We start from the raw sequence: 21,247 nt of genomic DNA, 5'->3' as shown, positions 1-21,247 counted from the left end.
AACTACCAGCATGCTTCACTGGAGAATCCATGCAGCTTTGGTCATTTATAGATGTGATTGTTTCCATTTCTTGCCAATTGCTGCCCCTTGAGGAAGGAGCTTGCGGCTCCGAAACACGTTGGGGAAATGAGAAAAGCAGCCGTAATTTGCAGCTTAAGAAAATAAAGGTTTTTGACAAACTCACCTTCCGATGGAGTTGCGTCCTTGAGTCAGAGGCAGTTTGTGGTGTGTGTATATATATATATATATATATATATATATATATATATATATATATATATATATATATATATATATATATATATATATATATATATATATATATATATATATATATATATATATATATATATACACAACCACTCAGGATGCACAAAAGGAGGGAACTCTAGGAAGTTCAAGTATGTGGATAAACTTTATTGTCGAACAGCTTGCCAGCAGTCATTCCACCAAAATCGGCACCTCTTTAAAAGCCAGACGCGTTTCAGGAAAGTATTCCTTCCATCAGTGGCAGCAGAGAGTGAACGTCCGTGCTGCACACGTTCTGATGTAATATCAAACACCTGCCCCGGTGGGCGGGGCGCTCCCGCAGCCCTCTGGTGAGTGTAGTCCATGTGCTGTAATGTAACCAAGTGGCTGCGCTGTTGGCACTCTGCAAAATACAAATAATGAAGCCCCAGTGGGTTGATGCTGGGATCTTAAATGTCCTGGCTGCCCCGCTTTATAGCAGTCCGATTCCACGATGCTGGTTCCATCCCTGAAATGGGCGCAGCACATCTTCCTCCCTCAAGTCCCAGCTCGAGTCATTATTTATATTTGCAGACTTTCCTGAAACGCGTCTGGCTTTTAAAGAGGTGCCTTTTGTGCATCCTGAGTGGTTGGATTTAGTACGGTCGGCACCGCCGTGGAGGAGAGCCACTGCTTCAACGCAGGCCTTTCCGGCTCGAACTCGAGCTGGGACTTCACCCATACAGGCACAACGTAGCTTTTTTTCCCAGTTATTCATTTATTTCTCACTTTATCCGTTTCTTTCTTTCATCTTTTTCTTATCTCTCATTCCTTACCTCATTTTTTCCCTACATTGCCATCACATCTCCATCTACAGCTTGCATTTTATTTGTTTCTCACCCTAGCGCCCTGACTCCTCCGACAGGCTTAGCTCAGAATCTCTAGACTTGCTTTCTGTTTATTTTTTAAAGTGGTCAAATCCATATAAGAGAGAGAGAGAAGCAGAGACTCATTCAGCTTCCAGTATCGATGAGTGAATAATCATAGGAGACCCGTAACAACACATGTGAGACTCTAGTTCTTCCCCACTAGTGATTCATTCCCCTAGGATTACCTTTTAAAGCGTTCTTTACTCTGCCCGATAGCCGTGGCGATGGGGCATACAGGGGTGGGGTAGGAAGAATGCAGCTAGGGCACAGGCCCTAGCTGGCCCCACCCTGGAGATGTCACAGGACACGAGTTCAGAGTTGCTGCATTTTAGCACATGGTTGTAGGTACACTGGTCCTTCTGCACACATTTTCGCTAGTTTCTTTTTCTAGGTGCCGGGGGTAAGGCATTTATTCAGATTATTCTACGGGAGCCCAGCGTCACGGTCCAGAGAGAATTCGTGAACATGTTGTGTACCTGGTCACAGGGGCGGCCTTAGGCATGTGCAAGCTGTGCACCTGCGCAGGGCCACCAAACCCCAGGGGCCACCACGCCAATATATATCCTTAATATAATAATCCTCTGAGGATGGATACATATTTGCGTGGCCCCTGGCAGGGATTTGGTGGACTCCGGCTCTGTTCCACTTCCAAACACCCTGCCCCCCCCCCCCCCCCTTCACTGGCCTCCGCGCTCCGCCCCGCCCGGACCCCCTCTTCCGGGGCCTCCTACCTACGCTCCCTGCCCAGGGCCGTAATGAGCCTAGAGCGGCCCCTGCTGGTCAGGTTGCATTGGCGCTCTCGGGGTAGTTATATAACCGGTGCATAGTCGTCCACAATAAGCCTTAGGGACATGGATGTCTGCTCAGAATACAAAGCAGCTCCTGGAGAAATTGCATCCTGTCCGTCCGTATACATTGTACCTCTGACACTGTGCAGATACACAGGATGCATAGGATAGGAACTCTTGCAGAAATTGTATCTGGCCTAGACGCACAGTATCTCTCCGAGAAGCTGCGGATTCTCCAATGACGTCCTTCCTGTTCGTAAAGTCCAAGCTTGGTTGCACCGCTCAAATCTTCACACCTCGAGTCGCTACCGAGACTCGCCTGCCCGGTCTCGCCTCTGTGAGCACCAGCACCTCTGAGCAATGAAAGCTCTCCGCTTTCCTGTTCGGAAGCCTGTGTTTAACCAACAGGTTGATTAACGTCTGTAGCCTCTTGTCAGTAAGATCATTAACAATGCATCCGCTCGGCTGCAGCCTGCACGTGCGTGGTTGGTGCGGGTGGCGCCCAAGCGCTCGACACAGTGACTATTAACAGTGACTATTAACAAAACAAGCATTTGCAATGCAATAGGTCTCGCATTCACGAGAATTTGAGCTATTGACATTTCAAATAACAATATCTTTTATTTTTGTTTTTAAAACATAAATAAAAGGCATTGTCATGTACAATGCCAATAGCTTAAACTCGCGTAAATGCGAGACCTATTGCACTGCAAATGCTTGTTCTAATCTAGCCAGTCACGCGAGAGCTTAAGAAAGTAGGTCACCTGTATACTGTGACGAGTCCCTAACACGGAAGAACGTGGCCATGATTATTGAACATCTCTGAGACATATTTGTCTTCGGTTGAGAAAATATATTTAATGTATTGTTAGTTGTTACTCACCACATTCACAGACATGGAAAGCAGTGCACTTCGGTGCCAGGCTGGTGTTTTGGGGCTGCTTCTGAACTGCTTTTGACTTTTCCAATGTTTTCCAGTGTTTTTAGGTCTCGCGACCTATCAATGCGCGCAAGCGCATTGAGCGGAGCGAGAATTCAAGTGCTCGAAATCCTCGTCAAACCAAGGGCTTCTTGCGCTGCGGTTTTCATTAAGTTCACGTGAATCACGTGACCAAACAAGCATGCGCATTCACGGCCGCACAGCACATCAAAGGGCTTCTCCCAGCCTGCGCTGTGCGGCTTCTCCTCCCCTAATTATTCATGGCCGGCCACAGGCCGGCCGTACTTTCAGTTTCCCGGCCGCTCTGCATTATCAGGTACGTGTTGTTTCACTTTGTCTCCGTGCGTGCGTCTCCTTTGTGGTGTTCCCCCACCACTCGTGTTGTTCTCTCCCTTGTGAACCCAACCCAACCCCCCCCCTTGCATTTCCCGTACTTGTCTTTATTTTTTTCCTTTATCGCTGTATTTTCACTTTGTCTCCGTGCGTGCATTTATTTCATGTTATCCGAGTTTTTTCACTTTGTCTCCGTGCGTGCATTTATTTAATGTTATCCGAGTTTCACTGACGTGATGGAAGGAGTCCAGCTCCAGTAAACTTTCAGGGACATTTTTCTTTAAACCAACCTCCGAGCCTTTCAGAATCGTAAGGTTTATGTGACTTACCATTATCTAACTTTTCTTGAAATTTACATGTGATCCTGGCACGTGGCAGACTATCCCTTAGTTTTGCTACAATTACCACTTGCAACTGTTAATGCTGAAATGCGATAGGTTGCTGTCATAGTCTGCTCCCCTTTCAAATGTAATTTTGACAGTGCCGTCCAGTTGCCCCATACCATATATGGCCTTTTACCCAGCAGGACACTACTTTCTGTAACTTGTAGTTTTACTTATTCCTACCGAACTATGAGCTCCCATGTTTTATCATATGAAGTGTTTATGAAGAAGCCAGTATTTGCTGCAGGTTAAGCACTCAGCTAAGCATTCGTGTAATTGGCTTCCCCCCAGCGCTGCAACCCATTTGAAGGCAGGTTAGTGACAATCATGCATGTAATACATTTACTGGTTGTGTTAATAGCAATATAGGTCTGACATGTACTGGCTACTCGAACACAGGGCTTACTAAAATGTACACAAATGACAAATTTGAGCTTGATTCCGATGCTTAATCCACAGAGTTTTTTTTGGTTCCTTTTCAACACGTAAAAAACAAATACTGAAGAGGTCCGAATCACATCACCGTCAATGGACTGTCAGTTGATCCAGACCTGCAGAGTACCTTAAAGTCAAAAGGGTAGTGCGGTTGGCAGATTAATTTACTTGTCTCTGTTTGAACAAGTGGTCAAACCTCTATATTTTAGTTACGTTGCAAGGGGATATTTAAAGTTCTGTGTTCATAATCCGTTGGTTCCAACCTCATTTGATCATTCATAATTTAACAAGACTAGCTCTGCTCGGGCTGTTTTGACACTGGCCGCATACTCCATTTGAACCCATCCTAGGTTGCTATCTACATAGGGGATTTTATGGTGCAGGGTCTCTGTGTTAATTCATGTACTAGACTGGTAACATTTTTCTAGTTTGCCGAAGGTAAACTCTGCTTGAGTGCAGACCGAAAGTCCATTTACTTCAGATACTGATTGAGACTACATAGGTTTACGAACTTTACTTTTTTCATCTGAACTACTATCCTCTGGCAGTCAGCTACTTCATTTCATGCTTATTTTGTTACTTTACTTGATCAGAAGTTAAGAAATACATTCCCTGGTATTAAAATTAATGTCTCGATTTATACTTGGGTCCCAGCTACATAAGTGATTCAAGTATACTGTGCTGTTCAAGACTATTCCGCCTACTGGATTGGAGGGGGTATACATCTGGCAGTAAGAACTGACAATATAGTAACCAGATGTTACCTCAACTTTGTAACCAGGATTAAAAATGCATATTAAAATTATCAACCATTTGAACATAATCGGAAGGTTACAGTATCGTATGCCCAGCCTAATTGTTGATAGTCAAAGCATGTTTCAAACAATGAGCAAGAACATAAAAAAAACAAGCACTGGCGTTGCCAATAGGTCTCGCAGTAGGAAAGTTGGAGCTATTGGTTTTGTAAATGACAAAGCCCTTTATGTTTTTAAAATGAAAACAAAAATAAAAGGCATTGCTATTTGCAATTGTAATAGCTCCAACTTTCCTACTGCGAGACCTATTGGCAACGCCAGTGCTTGTTTATTATTTATTGTATACTGCATATATTTGCAAAAATACAAATTTAAAAAAACAATACTGCACACTTGCCAAAGGCAGACCTCTTGGCTTTGCCACTAATTGTTTAAAGTTGTCCTACCTGCACAGCTGCTACACTGTTGCTTGCCATTTACAAGGTAAGAAAGGGTACCCACTAGTACTTGGGGGCAGGGGACTCGTAGGGCTGAAAGGTAAGGAGACAGGCAGTCCCGAGGTGGCTCTATATGAAGACGCGATGTTTACGGGATAGAAATTGAGGGTGGAGGGGTATACCTGGAATAAGAGGGTGAGATTAAGGGAGATAGTGGGGTTACCTCGTGCCACAACAGAATAAACCCATTTGAACTGGAGGAGAAGTGTTAAATCTGGAGTGGCATCTGATGGAAGAGGGCCAAGAGCAGAGGACAGCTACACCCTGTGGTGGAAGTCCAAAGACACCTGGTCTGAGAGAGGTAACAGTCCGGGGTCAGGGAGATCCGAAAAAAAGACTGTGAAGGAGTAAACAGTAGGGAGAGACTGCGAGGAGACCTGTACAGGGCAGAAGTGGCGTGTAAACAGGGGTCCCCTGCTAAGGGCAGGTAATCGGCGCTCTAAGCGGGGTTCCTGTGTGTGAGAAGAGCCGTCAAGAGATTGGGAAAGTGCTGCCAGGTGACACCATGCCTTCCAGCAGTCCAGATCTGGGCTTTAGGTGGCGATTATTTTGTATTTTAGCTTCCCCGTGTTTTGTATGGGTCTGTAAGTCCCCGCATGCTACGAATGAGCAGTTGACTAGAAATCCGATATTAGCTGAAGAAGTCTGACCCGACAAGATGTTGAGCAGCTTTGAATCTCGGCATCGGCTCAACATCCTGTGATTGTGTGCAGATAACTTATTCTCCCTGTGCCTTCAAAAAATGAACGTGTCCATGTGTGATGTAAATGGTGCTCGGGTCGCTTTCGCGCTATATAAAACTGCAACAAATAAAAATGGGCGCGTATGGCCGGTAACTTTTTGTCCCAAGGCAACGTAGGGTGGTGGTGCTTTTGAGGAAATCCTATCACGTTGGTTCAATCAAAACTACTACAAAAATATGGAGTTGGAGTCACTTCCAAAGGGCTCTCCTATCCGTCTCTTTCTTTTCAAGAATAGACAACGTGCACGATGGAAACTCAACAGTCAAGCTAATGTACTCTTACAAACGCAGCACGCGCTGTTGTGTAACACGATGCCGCCAGCTTGCTTCCGGGTCCGACCTGTCATCAGACTTGCACAGAGGCAGTCTGAGCCCTCCTTGCTGTTTCTGGTAGCCTGGATTGAGTCACTTTTCAATTTTATTTCGTCAGGAAGTCAGCTTTGTCATTGAACGTGACAAAGTGAAATTAATTTCTGCCCTTACGCTGTGCACGTGACTGGGAGGGAGGGAAAGTGAAAGCGAGCCATGCACGCGTTGTGCTGAAACAAGCCTTACGCGTGCACATCTCCTGTCCATACGTGTGCACATCTTCTGTCCCCTTATGACGAAAAATCGACAATAGATCTCGCCAAGCGAGCAGCGCATTCGCTGCGTCGCTAAGCGAGACCTAAAGAGGATTGACGTCTGTTTCTCCAGCACTAGTTCAAGTGCACCTTCTGTAGGTGACTGGATCCACATGCAGAAGTAAGTAATAATAAGCTATTCATAAAGCGCCCAGCAGACGTTGAACCATTTCTAGGCTCTCAGCGAAAGGAGCGGTTGTGCAACCTAACGAAAGGCCAAGCCGGCCATGTAGGGTGTGACTTGCTGATCTGTTTTCCCTGCCTTTCTATCTTTTAGATTTGGCCTTGAAGAGATTGTGACTACTACATATGAATGTTAGGGGTGTACTGTGGAGGAATCTGACACGTGATTCGAAGATCAGGGGCGGAGTAATATGTGCAGCTCTCTGACTCCACACACACCAAACACATTTCAAAGAGACAGTGCGCGGTCCACGTCTAATAAATGCACATTGCAGTAGCATTTCATCATGGTAAACCGACTCTAACTGCATTAATTGAAAATAAATAAAAAAGCAAATGATGTACGTAATGCTGAACTATGCCAAACACTCACCCCCAGTATAGACTTCTGGGCCTAAATCCGTATATTTTTTGCTCCCCACGCCACCCCAGTTTAGACACAGCCATATGCAAATCAGTCTTGACTCTGCTCCCCATGGGAACAGTCAAGCCCGTACTGCCAGGCCAGGTCCTCCCCGGACTGGAAGCAAGCATCCTGGGACCAGTTTCGGGGTAACACCCCTCATCAGCCAGGCTAGCTTGAATCCAATGGCACAGGGAGCCCGGGGCCCACGTCTGGGTATACCCTGCCAACTTAGGGCAACAATTGCAAAAAGAACAAATAATTGATTGAGGGTGAGTGTTTGACATTGTTCAGCATTCCGTCCATCAATTGTTCTTTTGGCATTTGTCACCTGAAGTGCGGCAGAGATGCCCAGACATGGGTCCAGAGCTTGCCATGCCACTGGATTTGAGCTGTCTTGACTGATGAGATGTGATACCCCGAAGAAGGTCCTAGGATGCTTGTTGCTGGTCCAGAGAGGACCTGGCCTGGCAGTTCGGGCTGGACTGTTTCTATGGGGAGCAGGGTCAAAACTGATTTGCATATGGCTGTGTCCAAAGTGGGGTGCCGTGGTGAGCAAAAAAAACTATGGGTGGTGGTGCTTTTGAGGAAATCCTATCACGTTGGTTCAATCAAAACTACTACAAAAACGTGGAGTTGGAGTCACTTCCAAAGGGCTCTCCTCTCCGTCTCTTTCTTTTTAAGAATAGACAACGTGCACGATGGAAACTCAACAGTCAAGCTAATGTACTTTTACAAACGCAGCACGCGCTGTTGTGTAACACGACGCCGCCAGCTTGCTTCCGGGTCCGACCTGTCCTCAGACTTGCACAGAGACAGTCTGAGCCCTCCTTGCTGTTCTGGTAGCCTGGAGTGAGTCACTTTTCAATTTTATTTCGTCAGCAAGTCAGCTTTGTCATTGAACGTGACAAAGTGAAATTCATTTCTGCCCTTTCGCTGTGCACGTGACAGGGAGGGAGGGAAAGTGAAAGCGAGCCATGCACGCGTTATGCTGAAACAAGCCTTACGCGTGCACATCTCCTGTCCATACGCGTGCACATCTCCTGTCCCCCTTCCAACAAAAAATCGACAATAGATCTCGCCAAGCGAGCAGCGCATTCGCTACATTGCTAGGCGAGACCTAAAGAGGATTGATGTCTGTTTCTCCTGCACTAGTGCAAGTGCACCTTCTGTAGGTGACTGGATCCACATGCCGAAGTAAGTAATAATAAGCTATTCATAAAGCGCCCAGCAATCTTACGAATCGAGGGGAGGGTTTGACATTGTTCTGCATTTCGTCCATCAATTGCTCTTTTTGCATTTGTGATCCCAAAAGGGATGGGGATGTGCAGACTGGATCACGTGCTCACCATGCCACTGGATTCGAGCTGAGGGTTGATACCCTGAGGCCGGTGCTAGGATGCTTGTTTCTGGTCCAGGGAGGACATGGCCTGGCAGTTTGAACCGGAATGTTCTAATGGGGAGCAGGGTGACGACCGATATGGCTGGGTCAAAACTGGGGTGGGTTGGTGAGCAAATAAACAAAGGATTTAGTCCTGATCTTTGCCTGGTGGTGAGTGCTTGACATTGTTCAGCGTTCTGACCATCAATTGTTCTTTTTACATTAATTGCAGCTGAAATTCCCTCTGGCTAATACAATGTAATAGAAATCAACATGCAGTAGGTTAAGAATTGACCTGGGCGACCATATAGGGTGATCGTCCCATAAATCTGGGCCTCACACGCAGGAGGACCGCAGACAAGACAGGTGCTGCTGCAGTATATTTTAAATTAAGCCACAGTTGGGCCAAGAGGACTACAACTGAAGGAGGGTAAAAATAACCCCATCCCACATCGAGTGAACCCCGGCTGTGGTCTGAGATGTCAAAGAAATGTATTTATTTGAATACATTTAAGGCTGCCCTTTGATCTGTTTTAGTCCTGAGGAAGACCCGCCATGACGTATAGTCAATCACATTTGAACACAGGGTTGAAACGTTGACGGCATTACATTATGTCCTATGTCAGCTATCCTTGGAATACGTAAAGAAGAGATAAGGATACACTGAACAACATTTTTGGGAAATGTTGATTATATGTGGTTCCAAGGTCTCATGTTTGTGATCACTGGGAGATTTTTGATTTTCACTATGTATATGTTAATGTGATGTATTGTTCTTTATTTTCTCTGGGCAGCTGTTGAAAAGAGAAATATGAAAAGAGATAAACATGTTTTGATATATGAAAAATAATATATTTAAAACAAATTATTGGTTGTGTCTGTAGTTTTTAGCTATTATTTTCTTGAAAGCTTTGTGTTGTTTGAAGAGAGAAGTTTCACACGTTTGAGGGTTAATTTATAGGCCCTTCTAGTATTTAATGTTTAACGAAAAACATTATAAAATTCCCCTTTAGGAGATTTCGTTCACTGAAAGAACTGTTTGTAGATCATAACTGTATACTGAGGTTCTGAGGGACACAGTGTAACCCCATTATATTTAATGATATGGTCACCCCCTTGAGCGTTCTTCAGTTTTACATTGCATCTTGTTTTTCTCGTCTGATCACCCAGCGCCCAGGAAGCACCTGCGTTAACTGGTGGTCAGTGGGACAAAGTGACTACCAATAGTGTGTACCACACTGCGTATTTGAGCACATACAGAGTCTGTGGTGCTAGGACAGTGACTCAGTTAAGCGGAGGCAATGACCACACCAGTCGAGGAAGATTAAGTAGAGCCATAATGCTCATGATGCAGGTACTTTTGCAGCTGGAGTTCTTCTTCAGGCCAAACCACAAAACCCACCACCCAAACAATGTGTCTAGCCCTTTTCAAATAAATGAGTGGACCAGTTTTAGCGCAAGACTCTTTGTTGATGTAGGATTTCCTCAGGAGACCTTGATTCTTCCTTCAGAGTGACTTCAGGTTGCAGTAGGTCTTGTCCTCTTGGGATTCCCTTGTCTGCCGCCGCCAGAGCGCCCCACGCTGAGCGTTCCCTCCCCCTCTGACGGGCAGGTCACGAGGGCGGGGACGGGCGTGGCTACCATCTTGGGCTGCTCTCTGGTTGGCGGGGCAGCTCCTCTGTCCCTCCACCCCCTGCCACGCCCCTGCTACTTCCGGTCCCCTACTTATGGCACTACTATCCCGGCCGCGCAGCGGACGAGCGCAGCGGGCGCGACGAAGGCGCGCCGAAGTTGCGCCTAAGTTAAGCCCGTCTGCGCCCGTCCGCGACGGGGCGGGACCAGGGGCCACACCCCCTGCTTCTTCATTGTCATATACGCCTGCACAACTCCTCGCCTGCACCGCTGATGTGCCTCTTCCCCATACCCTCATGCAGCACCTTGTTGCATTAGATATCTATGTCCCCCATTCAGACTATGTTGTGCCTCCACGCCCCACTCCTTCCTTGCCTGCTCAGGACACCGGATCTCCCCCCATTGGACCCTCATCACCCCCTCACACTGCTTCTGCCTATCTCCTCAACACTCGCTCGGCAGGCAAGCACCAACTTGAACTGTTTAACCTTCTAACCACAGACTCCCCAGATATTCTGTTCTTAACGGAAACTTGGTTTTCTGAGGCTTCTCTCCCTGACATTCTTGCCATCCTCCCCGATTCTTATTATGCCCTCCGGGCTGACCGCTCCGTGGGCAAGACCGGGGGGGTGTTGCTATGATTGTTCGATCCACTCTTCAATTCCAGCTTCTCTCCCAACTATCTATAGCTGGGGTGGACTTTCTGGTCGCCCGCTCCTCTAATCTTTCCGCACCTCTCACTGTCGTCCTTGTCTATCGCCCTCCCCTGAGTATGCCCCTGTTTGTGGCCTCCCTGCAGGAACTCCTCGCTACGCTTGTAGTTAACAACTCCTCTGTTCTCCTGCTAGGTGACTTTAATTACTGGCCTGGCGACCCCAGGGAGGACTTAGCGTCCAAGGACTTCACGGCCACTCTCTTATGTCTCAACCTTAAGTCCCATGTACTGGCCCCTACCCACAATCTTGGACACATTCTGGACCAAGTCTGGTCATCTCAGGACATAGTTTCCCCCCCCAGCATCCTCCCTTGTACCTGGTCCGATCATTCCCTCATTTCCTTCACTATCAACATTGGTTCCCCTCACAAACCCCCTCGTCCCAAGAATGTTTTCTCACGTAGTTGGAATCGCGTTGACTTGCCTTCCCTCTCTCATTCCCTTGCTTCTTCTCCTCCCGACCTTACTGGCATTTCCCTTGACTCACAGGCCGCTGCAGTTGGCAACTGGCTATCTTCCGCATGAGATTTAGTAGCCCCTCTCAAGTTAGTCAAGTCCATTCGTCCTCATGAGGCTCACCGTTGGTTTAACTCGGAGCTCAAGATCCTCAAATTGGAACTTAGACGCTCGGAGCGCCATTGGCGCCGTAGCTACTGCCCCGACCTCAAGGCCAAACACAAATCTCTTCTTAAAGAGTACAAGAAGGCCATTCTGGCCACAAAGACCAAGTATTTCTCCGAACAAGTAATTCTTTCGGCCAACAAATCTAAAGAAATCTTCTCCTTGGTCAACAATTTGGCCACCTCTGATCGTGCTTGGCCTCACTTTACTCCTTCCCAGGCCCTCTGCTCTTCCTTAAACAACTTCTTTATTGAGAAGATTGTTAAAATTAAATCCAACATCTCTGTTACTCCTTTTACCCCACTTCATTCTGTCCCCTCTGTGCCTAAATCTTCCTTTTCCTCTTTCCCGCCCCTCTCCTTGGACTCTTTCTTAGCTCTGCTCACTAAAACCAAGTCTGGCTCTCCCACTGATTGTGCCCCCTGCCCGCATTCTTAAAACTCTCTTCTCTTCCTGTCCTGCTACCCCTCTTTCCCTCCTCAATGCCTCTCTTTCCACCGGATTGGTCCCTTCTTCATTTAAATCTGCTATTGTTTCCCCCATTCTTAAAAAACCTGGTCTTGATTCTTCTCTCCCTTCTAACTTCAGACCCATCTCTCTTCTTCCCTATCTTGCTAAAATTCTGGAATCCTACGTCACCTCCTGTCTCTCTACTTATGTCGAACAGAACCAACTCCTTGCTTCTCACCAAGCAGGTTTCCGCTCGGGTCATTCGACCGAAACTGTGGTGCTAGCCGTCCTTGACGAGCTCAAAGCCAAGGCCGACATCAACTCTCCTCAAGCTTTGATTCTCCTCGACCTGTCCGCTGCGTTTGACACGGTCGACCATAACATTCTTTTGGACCGTGTCAGCGCAGCGGGCATACGAGGCCCCGCCCTTTCTTGGATCACGTCCTTTTTGACAGGACGTTCTCAAGCTGTTCACCTCCCCGGCTTTTCCGCTCTCCCCCTCCCGGTGCCCTGTGGGGTTCCCCAAGGCTCCTCCCTTTCTCCCCTTCTTTTCAATCTTTACATCCACCCACTTATCTCTTCTCTCCTTGAGCTGGGGGTCTCTGTGTATAACTACGCAGATGACCTCCAGCTCGTCTTTGATCTTTCTTCTTCTTCTCACTCCCTATCTTTCTTCCACTCCACCATGGTCTTTATTTCTGGGTGGATGAGCGCCAATCACCTCAAGCTCAATCCAGATAAGACTGAGCTTGTCCTGACTGGCGGCTCATCCAGCCCTTGGTCCCCTGCCTTCTGGCCCCTTATTCTTGGCCCCCCTCCTACCCCGGTTCCCTCCGTCAAAACATTGGGCATCAAGGTCAGTCAGGACCTGTCCATGCATGGCCAGGTCAGTGCCGTGGTGTCCTCCTGCTTCCTCTCCCTCCGGATGATCCGGAAAATCTCCTGCTTCTTTTCTCTTGACTCCCTTAAAATCATTATTTCTGCCCTTATCACTTCCCGCCTTGATTATGGCAATAGCTTGTTCGCAGGCATTCCTGCCTACGAAACCCGCCGCCTTCAAGCAATCCAAAATCAGGCTGCCCGTCTCATCTTTCACTTGCCCAAAACCCATCACATCACTCCTGTCCTCAAATCCCTCCACTGGTTACCCATCCTGCAGAGATCTTTGTTCAAACTAGGTTGCCTTGTTTATCGGGCCCTTGATCACTCTGCACCGGCTTTCATCAATTCTCTGATTTCCCTTCACACCCCTGCCCGCACTCTCCGCTCATCTTCTTTTGCCCTCCTCACTGTTCCCCGTTTCCACAAAACTCGCACTGGTGGAACTAGATTTTCTGTCCTTGCACCCCGGTTCTGGAACTCCCTTCCTCTCTCCATGCGTTCTATCCCTATTTTCTCACACTTCCGTAAAGCGCTCAAAACTTTTCTGTTTGCCTTGGCCTACCCCCGCTAAACCTCCTGGCCCTGTCTGTTCTGTTCCTTAGAATTCTCAGCGCCAGGAAGCCGTTTTGGCCATCGTGCGCTCTACAAATAATTTCATTCATTCATTCATTCATTCTTCTTCTAGTGCCTTGATACTTCTTGGCTTCCAAACAGAACTTTGGTAGAGTAAAGTTACTGGTACCCTACGAACAAGAGGTGTAGTGGTGGGGGGGAGGGGGGCACTGGACAGTTCAATTCCTGCTGTGTAGACACTTCCGGAGCCCTGAGCCTCAACCTCACAGAGCAGTGCAAGTCCTTCTTGGGTGCCGCAGAGGACATCTAAGGTTCGTCCCGCCAGGCTCCTTCACAGCTCGTCTGCTTCTAAGCACCATCTTCCTCATGCGAGGGCAACTCCAATGCCTCTCCTGAGCAGGGGGTTAGCTCTGTCCTGCGAAACAGAGTCCATGCACCCCTTCCTGCCTTCCTTTCTCTAAGCTCGGCAGGGTACTGGTCCCATACCTGGCAAGTGGCGTTGGTAGTAAATACTGTCGCTAGAGCTGTAGAGACTCCGGATTCTGGTACATAATTCTTTCTATATGCTTGAAGTGGATGTTCCAGCCTATACTAAAGTGTCAGGTGGTAGTTGTGTAGTCAATTAATCAGTCCAGACACCAGTTCTGGTATTTCTAGACCTTTTGCTTTACATTCAACTAAACTATATTGAACTCGTTTATACAGTGAACAATTATCCTGAAAATCTGGCTTGGATCTGGCCTGCCTGGTCCTACATTGGAAACCCATGTTTTAGTTCGACTTAAAGTACTTGCAACCTTTTTCAAAGCTAATGACCTTCTCAATCCAGAATAGAGATGATTCAGTCCAGCAACGGGCACTGCCAGTCGGCAAACTCTTCTTGATAACCGAGGCTGGAAGCGGATGACCGCAATGATGCCTGGCCCGCATTCCGCTAAATCTTTCAGCGACCTTTCAAAGCTATAGCTCATAAGACTCTTTTAGCTCATTTAGATGCTTTAGGCCTGAATGACTCCGCAGTGGCTTAGATACATTTTCTTCTGTCCATCAGATCCTAATAAATGTTTCCTCTTCCTATCCAGGTCATTTATTTACTTGTTGAAAGTATTTGTATAATGCTTACTTACCTGCAAGCATAGCCGAGACAAGCACAATTCAACTCAAGCAGTACAGTAACAGTAATCAAATAGTATTCTAGTACCTTAACAGGACATACATAAAAGGGAGAGTATTAAATTGCTAAATGCAATCTGAAAAAGTGAGATTTAGTTATTTTCCAATCTTCATTTTCAGTGCCCAAATGGTGCCTTTGGAATTTGCTTTTATAATGGCACTCATTATTCCCTGCCTGTCACCAAGCATTCCCTTACCTTCAAAACACATATGATGTAATTTAATGTTCTAAAAATTAACTCATTCAAAACCGAAATGATGATGCTTAGCATCCCCATCTAAGTCCTGGTGAACAGCATCTGACAGTCCACCATTTGGTGCTAGCCTTTTCTAATGCAAAAATACAAAAAGTCTAAGCGGCTAGTTTGGATGTCGGTTGGAAAGCCTTGGAGGCTTTCCGACCGACATCCCTGGTTTGACTTCCGCCCGTCGTACTACAATTACAGCGGTTGGAATTCAAACCAGCCGGTCAATCCGGCTAGTCTCAGACGGGCTCGAGGAGCCCGTCGGACAGTGAGAAGGGCCGCATAATCCTGTGAGGAACGCTTTCCTCCTTCGGGATTATCTTGGCACTTTCCAAGAGCAAATCAATGTTGGCCTTTCTGACATGGATTTGCTATTGGAAAGTACTTTTGGGGGCCCCTAGCAGGGACCCTTTTCCCCCTGGCCCTCCAGTTGGGGGATTTGGGAGGCACCACTATAAATCCCTGCACACTGTGCTTGACACATGGTGCAGGGATTTACACAGGCTCCAATTTCTCTGCGGGAGCTTGTGCAACGGCTACAGCAGAAGCTCCCATAGAGAAATGGGAGTATGCGACCACCCCATGTGCAGTGGGGTTGTAATTGTGGTGTCAAGACCACCGACCGGAGTTCGGTTGGTCATCCCGAGACCGCAACGGTGCCGACATTGTAATCGTTCCCTAAGTGTTCTTAGAGAAATGGGAGTATGCGACCACCCCAAGTGCAGTGGGGTTGTAATTGTGGTGTCAAGACCACCAACCGGAGTTCGGTTGGTCATCCAGAGACCGCAACAGTGCCGACATCGTAATCATTCCCTAAGTGTTCTAATGTACTCTGTACTGACCATCGAGCCATTGATCACAAATGTTGGAAAACATAGTTTCTACCCTCTAGAAATTATTGAGAATTTCTTTCCTGTTCTCAGCTTTCATCATAAACATGAGGCAATCATGGACCTCTTCTTGCCCCGATTCAATTCCACAAATAGTGCACTTCTATATCCCTGAATATTTGCTTGGCCAACTCCCTAATGTGACTTAAATAGAGACAACATGTCTACCAGTCAATACTTCATTCCACTGGCTGCCCATACGTGAAGGATCAGATAGATTCTACTGTGTACGGTCCATCGAGCCCATGACTACTGGACACAAGCTTCATGATAATCCGTGACCATAAATCTAATGTACGTGGATAGCCTGAAACCATGGCATTGATTCAGCCCTCCTGGACCTATGTTGGACACTCCTATTTTAAACCATGAATAGCAAGGTATAAGCAGGGCTAATGGAATTATGTGATTCAACATCAGCACCATTTTCCACAAATATGGATTCTGCTGATCAGCCCCATAATTTACAGATTTCAACATTAGAACGTGTTCCTAGCTCAAATGGATTTAAAGTTACCAATAAAGTGGTACACATGGTGCCGCACAGCGGAAGACCCTTGCAAAGGTTACCTGGTCACATGTCAGGTGCTAACTAATACCAATGAAGTGAATTATTTGCTCAGTCAGTATTATTGTGCAGGAAAATGACAAAAAGTGAAAAATATACTGAACTCTAATTTGCCTCATGCATTTTATCGCAGCGTCATACATTCAACACTGCAGGACAACTGGATCCTCCAATGCAACATAATTCCAGTGCCCCTGGGCCAACGTAAAGTAGGAACATATTTTGGACCATTACATGGCAGAGCGGTAGGGGCCTGTGCTTTTACTGGTAGGAATGGTCTCTGTAAGGGATGGGCTTAAATCCTACAAACTACACTTCCCTCAGCCTTTACTGGTCTTTCAGAAATTCCAGTCCATCAAGAGTTCTTCAATCTCCACTGACGTCCTATAATACATAGACACTAAACTCGGGAGAAATTCATGTACACCCTGGGCTACACATGGAAAAACATGCTTAACATACTGATCTATGTAATCGGGAAAAGGGGTGTACCCGTGATGGAATTAGAATTTCAATAGAAAAGGAAAAGAGCAGCAAATTCACAATGAACATATGTGGTGGGGCTTTAAAGTAATGCACAAATGGTAAAAAAAGAAAAGAAAAAGAGAACCTTCCCTGAAAAAAGGTCCCCTCCACTACACTGCTGGACCATTACACAGATGCCAGTCCATCAAACTGACCACTACCGAGATAGTCACTGCCCAGAATAACCCTGCAGAGAATGAGGGAGGTACAATGGAAAGTGTAAGAGTTAGAGAGGGGGCTCCTGTTAGATTTAGGATTAGGGTACAGGGTAAACCTATGGTAAGGTTTAGACTTGGAGTTCGCCCTAGATTAGGCAGTAGTGTTAGGTTTAGGCATGGGGGTAGGATTAGGTTTTGGGTATGGTAGATAGGCTTAGGTTTAGTGTTAGGGTAACATTTGGATTTAGGCTTAATGTTAGGGCTAGAGTTAAGTTTACGTTTATGGTTAGATTGTGGCTTTAGGTCAGTACATTGATTATTTACTTAGGGCCTTATTATGAGTGGCAGTATCCTTTACCTCACTATGTCCCGCCCTCCCCAGAGTATTAACACTAGGTGGAGGTACTGATCTGGGCCATACAAGTGGCCTGTTGTCTCCAGACCCAATATTTCTAGGCCTGGAGACGTTGCCTAGTTCTACCAGGTGCAGGTGAAACCACTGGAAATAGAATTGCACCTAGCAAAGTCCTAACAAGAGCCTAAGTATATATTCTCTCAGTATTAGTAATTTTAATGTAGTAGTTTCAAGAGAAAGCTGCAGATTTAGTTTACGTTGTAATACCCACATTTTGAGGGTTTCCTCAGGAGTTTTATATTTCGGTTTAAGAAGTATTTTTTTCCCGTGACTTTCTCTTGGTTAAAATATATGTTTCCAGATGTGCGCGCCTTACCTGCGAGAACTCCTGCCATGAATTGCTCCAAGTCCAGAAGTGGGCCTTGTGCAGGCCGGCTCTGACGGCCATCATCTCGTTGCCACGGTAATAGAATACGGGCCTGTGAAGAGAAAGCGGAAGGATGGAGGCGAGGTCCAGGCGCGGGAGCGGCGCGCGGCGGCGTCTGAAGGAGCGCGCGCAGATAAGGGAGACAAACACTTTAATGGAGTATGCCTTGTGACGCCGCTATCAGCCTCGGCCAGGCGGCCTCTTAATCGGCTCCACTGCAGGCTTTTCAATTATGGCTTTTTTTTCTGGAGGTAAAGTGTTTCATCAAGTTCAGAGATCGCCTTGTGCTGGCGGGAGACACTGGGGAGCGGGCCTGGGCTGATAATCGGAGAGCTATCGCTGGGAGCCTGGTTGAAGAAAAACACGCGCCCTGGGTCACCGGAAGCGGGGGAGGTTTGAGCGGAGGCAGTGGTGGTTACTTGACTCGGTCAATGACAAGTCTCTCTAATGCAGGCACTGCCAGGGACATCCTGAAACCTTCCCTGCAGCATCTGGTCTGCTCCGTCAGAGCACCTCTCTAATCCCAAGCAGCAGCAACTTGTACACTCTGCACTGCCTAAAACCTTTCAATTAGCAACGTGCACAAAACTGGTACCGTAAACAGCTCTGCCATTAGATCACCTCAAGACTGAAGCAGCACCTTGTACCAATGCACCCCTTAAATGCTGATCTGTAGCACCTCTCATCCTTCCAATGCAGGTAAAGACTGCTTTGCAACTAGGCCCCTCAAGCATGCCTGCAACGCTTCTGGTTTCTTTACCTGGAGCAATAAACAGTTCTGTTAATGCACCTCTGCCATCCTGGTCCTGCAGCCATTTGTCTTCGCCAGTCTCTGCTAATGCACCTCATTGTCTTACTTGCAGCATCTACTGTTTTTCCAATGCGGAGAGCTCTACTCATCTGACAATGCACCGTGGTAATCCTAACCAGCAGTAACGCACGCCTTTCCAGACAGGGGACTATAAACAGCTCTGCCAATGCCCCTCACTCTCGACTAGAAGCAAAGTGTCCCCTACCGGTACCAAAACAGCTCTGCCAATGCACCTCACTCTCGACTAGCAGCAACCTGTCTCATACTGGTACCAAAACAGCTCTGTCAATATCTTGACTAGCAGCAACTTGTCCCAACGGTGCCCAAACACCTCTGCCACTTCAACTCAATCCCGACTAGTAGCAACTTGTCCCATACCGGTACCAAAACAGCTCTGCCAATGCACCTCACTCTCGACTAGCAGCAACCTGTCTCATACCGGGACCAAAACAGCTCTGTCAATATCTTGACTAGCAGCAACTTGTCCCAACGGTGCCCAAACACCTCTGCCACTTCAACTCAATCCCGACTAGTAGCAACTTGTCCCATACCGGTACCAAAACAGCTCTGCCAATGCACCTCACTCTCGACTAGCAGCAACCTGTCTCATACCGGGACCAAAACAGCTCTGTCAATATCTTGACTAGCAGCAACTTGTCCCAACCGTGCCCTAACAGCTCTGCCAATGCACCTCACTCTCGACTAGAAGCAACTTGTCCCATACCGGTACCAAAACAGCTCTGCCAATGCACCTCACCCTCGACTAGAAGCAACTTGTCCCCTACGGGTACTAAAACAGCTCTGCCAATGCACCTCACTCTCGACTAGAAGAAACATGTCCCATCCTGGGACCAAAACAGCTCTGCCAATGCACCTCACTGTCGACTAAAAGAAACTTGTCCCCTACCGGTACCAAAACAGCACTGCCAATGAACCTCACTCTCGACTAGCAGCAACCTGTCTCATACCGGGACCAAAACAGCTCTGTCAATATCTTGACTAGCAGCAACTTGTCCCAACCGTGCCCAAACAGCTCTGCCAATGCACCTCACTCTCGACTAGAAGCAACTTGTCCCATACCGGTACCAAAACAGCTCTGCCAATCCACCTCACCCTCGACTAGAAGCAACTTGTCCCCTACGGGTACCAAAACATCTCTGCCAATGCACCTCACTCTCAATGAGAAGCAACTTGTTCCATCCTGGGACCAAAACAGCTCTGCCAATGCACCTCACTCTCGACTAGAAGAAACCTGTCCCATCCTGGGACCAATACAGCTCTGCCAATGCACCTCACTCTCGACTAGAAGAAACCTGTCCCATCTTGGGACCAAAACAGCTCTGCCAATGCACCTCACTGTCGACTAAAAGAAACTTGTCCCCTACCGGTACCAAAACAGCTCTGCCAATGCACCTCACTCTCGACTAGCAGCAACCTGTCTCATACCGGGACCAAAACAGCTCTGCCAATGCACCTCACTCTCGACTAGAAGAAATTTGTCCTATACCGGTACCAAAACAACTCTTCTAATGCACCTCACTCTCCACTAGCAGAAACCTGTCCCATCCTGGGATCAAAACAGCTCTGCCAATGCACCTCACTCTCGACTAGAAGCAACCTGTCTCATACTGGTACCAAAACAGCTCTGCCAATGCACCTCATGATTGACTAGCAGCAACTTGCCCCACACTGATACCAAAACAGCTTCGCCAATGCATCTCACTCCTGACTAGAAGCAACTTGCCCCACACCCATACCAAAACAGCTCTGCCAATGCACCTCAATCTCGACTAGAAGCAACTTGTCCCATACCGGTACCAAACCGCTCTGCCAATGCACCTCCTCCATCCTCATTAGCAACAACGTGTGCCTTTCGAACAAGCTCTATTAACAAACAACAGAGCAGAGGAGTGACGCGTTCAGTGTCTTACCATTACTGAATCCTGAAGTTTCTGGAGTTCACCGCTCCCATTAGTACTGAATGTGGAACAGCTGCACAGTACAAACCATTAGGTGAAGCGAACCATAAAAAAACAGAGCACCATAAGTCAGATCCTTTTTAGCTTGAGCCTACGAGACAGCTAAAGCTGTCTGGTTGTGAAAGATCTATTGTGCGTTTACCAAGAACTTGAAGGGGCTTACAGCCCATTGCTTATCACTGGTTGGCTTTATTGTCAGTCCTTCATTTGTTTATTGTTTGATGGCTTTTTTTGTCCATCTTGTGTCTGTCCATCTTCTCTTTGTCCCAAACCTGTAGCATAGAGTCTTTACCATCTCTCTGATAGGCTGGCTGCTATCCTTTCGTAGCTCACTTTTAGGGAACTGCTTTTAAATTTTGAATAAACTCTCCATTAGTGTGTGTTTTTCCAGCTCTCTCCCTTGTGCTCTTCACTCCCCACCCACCAAATATTCCCACTCACACTCAATGTTGCCATCTCTGTTGTGTTACAAGTCCTTCTTCCCAGTGCTTAATTTGTAAAAAATGAAGTGCTAGGGTCTTCATCAGGAGGCCACTGCAGCCTACACCACCCTTTGCCCCTTCTAGAACTACCAATTACAGTACCAAACCAATTTCTAACCATCACACTCACTTTCCTACCAA

At 47.1% G+C, this 21,247-nt stretch overlaps 1 protein-coding gene across 1 annotated transcript in view; it reads right to left on the bottom strand.

The window, feature by feature from the left end:
• The window catches only part of GALNS (galactosamine (N-acetyl)-6-sulfatase), a 186,296-nt gene that overhangs the window by 40,652 nt on the left and 124,397 nt on the right, over positions 1–21,247 (bottom strand). The window contains exon 11 of the mRNA XM_086945806.1: positions 17,784–17,886. Coding sequence (XP_086801932.1) covers positions 17,784–17,886 — 103 coding nt within the window. The remainder of the gene's footprint in view (positions 1–17,783; positions 17,887–21,247) is intronic.

The sequence above is a fragment of the Lissotriton vulgaris genome, chromosome 12 (assembly GCF_964263255.1).
Source record: "Lissotriton vulgaris chromosome 12, aLisVul1.2, whole genome shotgun sequence".
In the NCBI taxonomy this organism is placed as follows: Eukaryota; Metazoa; Chordata; class Amphibia; order Caudata; family Salamandridae; genus Lissotriton; species Lissotriton vulgaris.
Note: the sequence above shows the minus strand (reverse complement) of the source record. Positions and strands in the feature narration are given on the sequence as shown.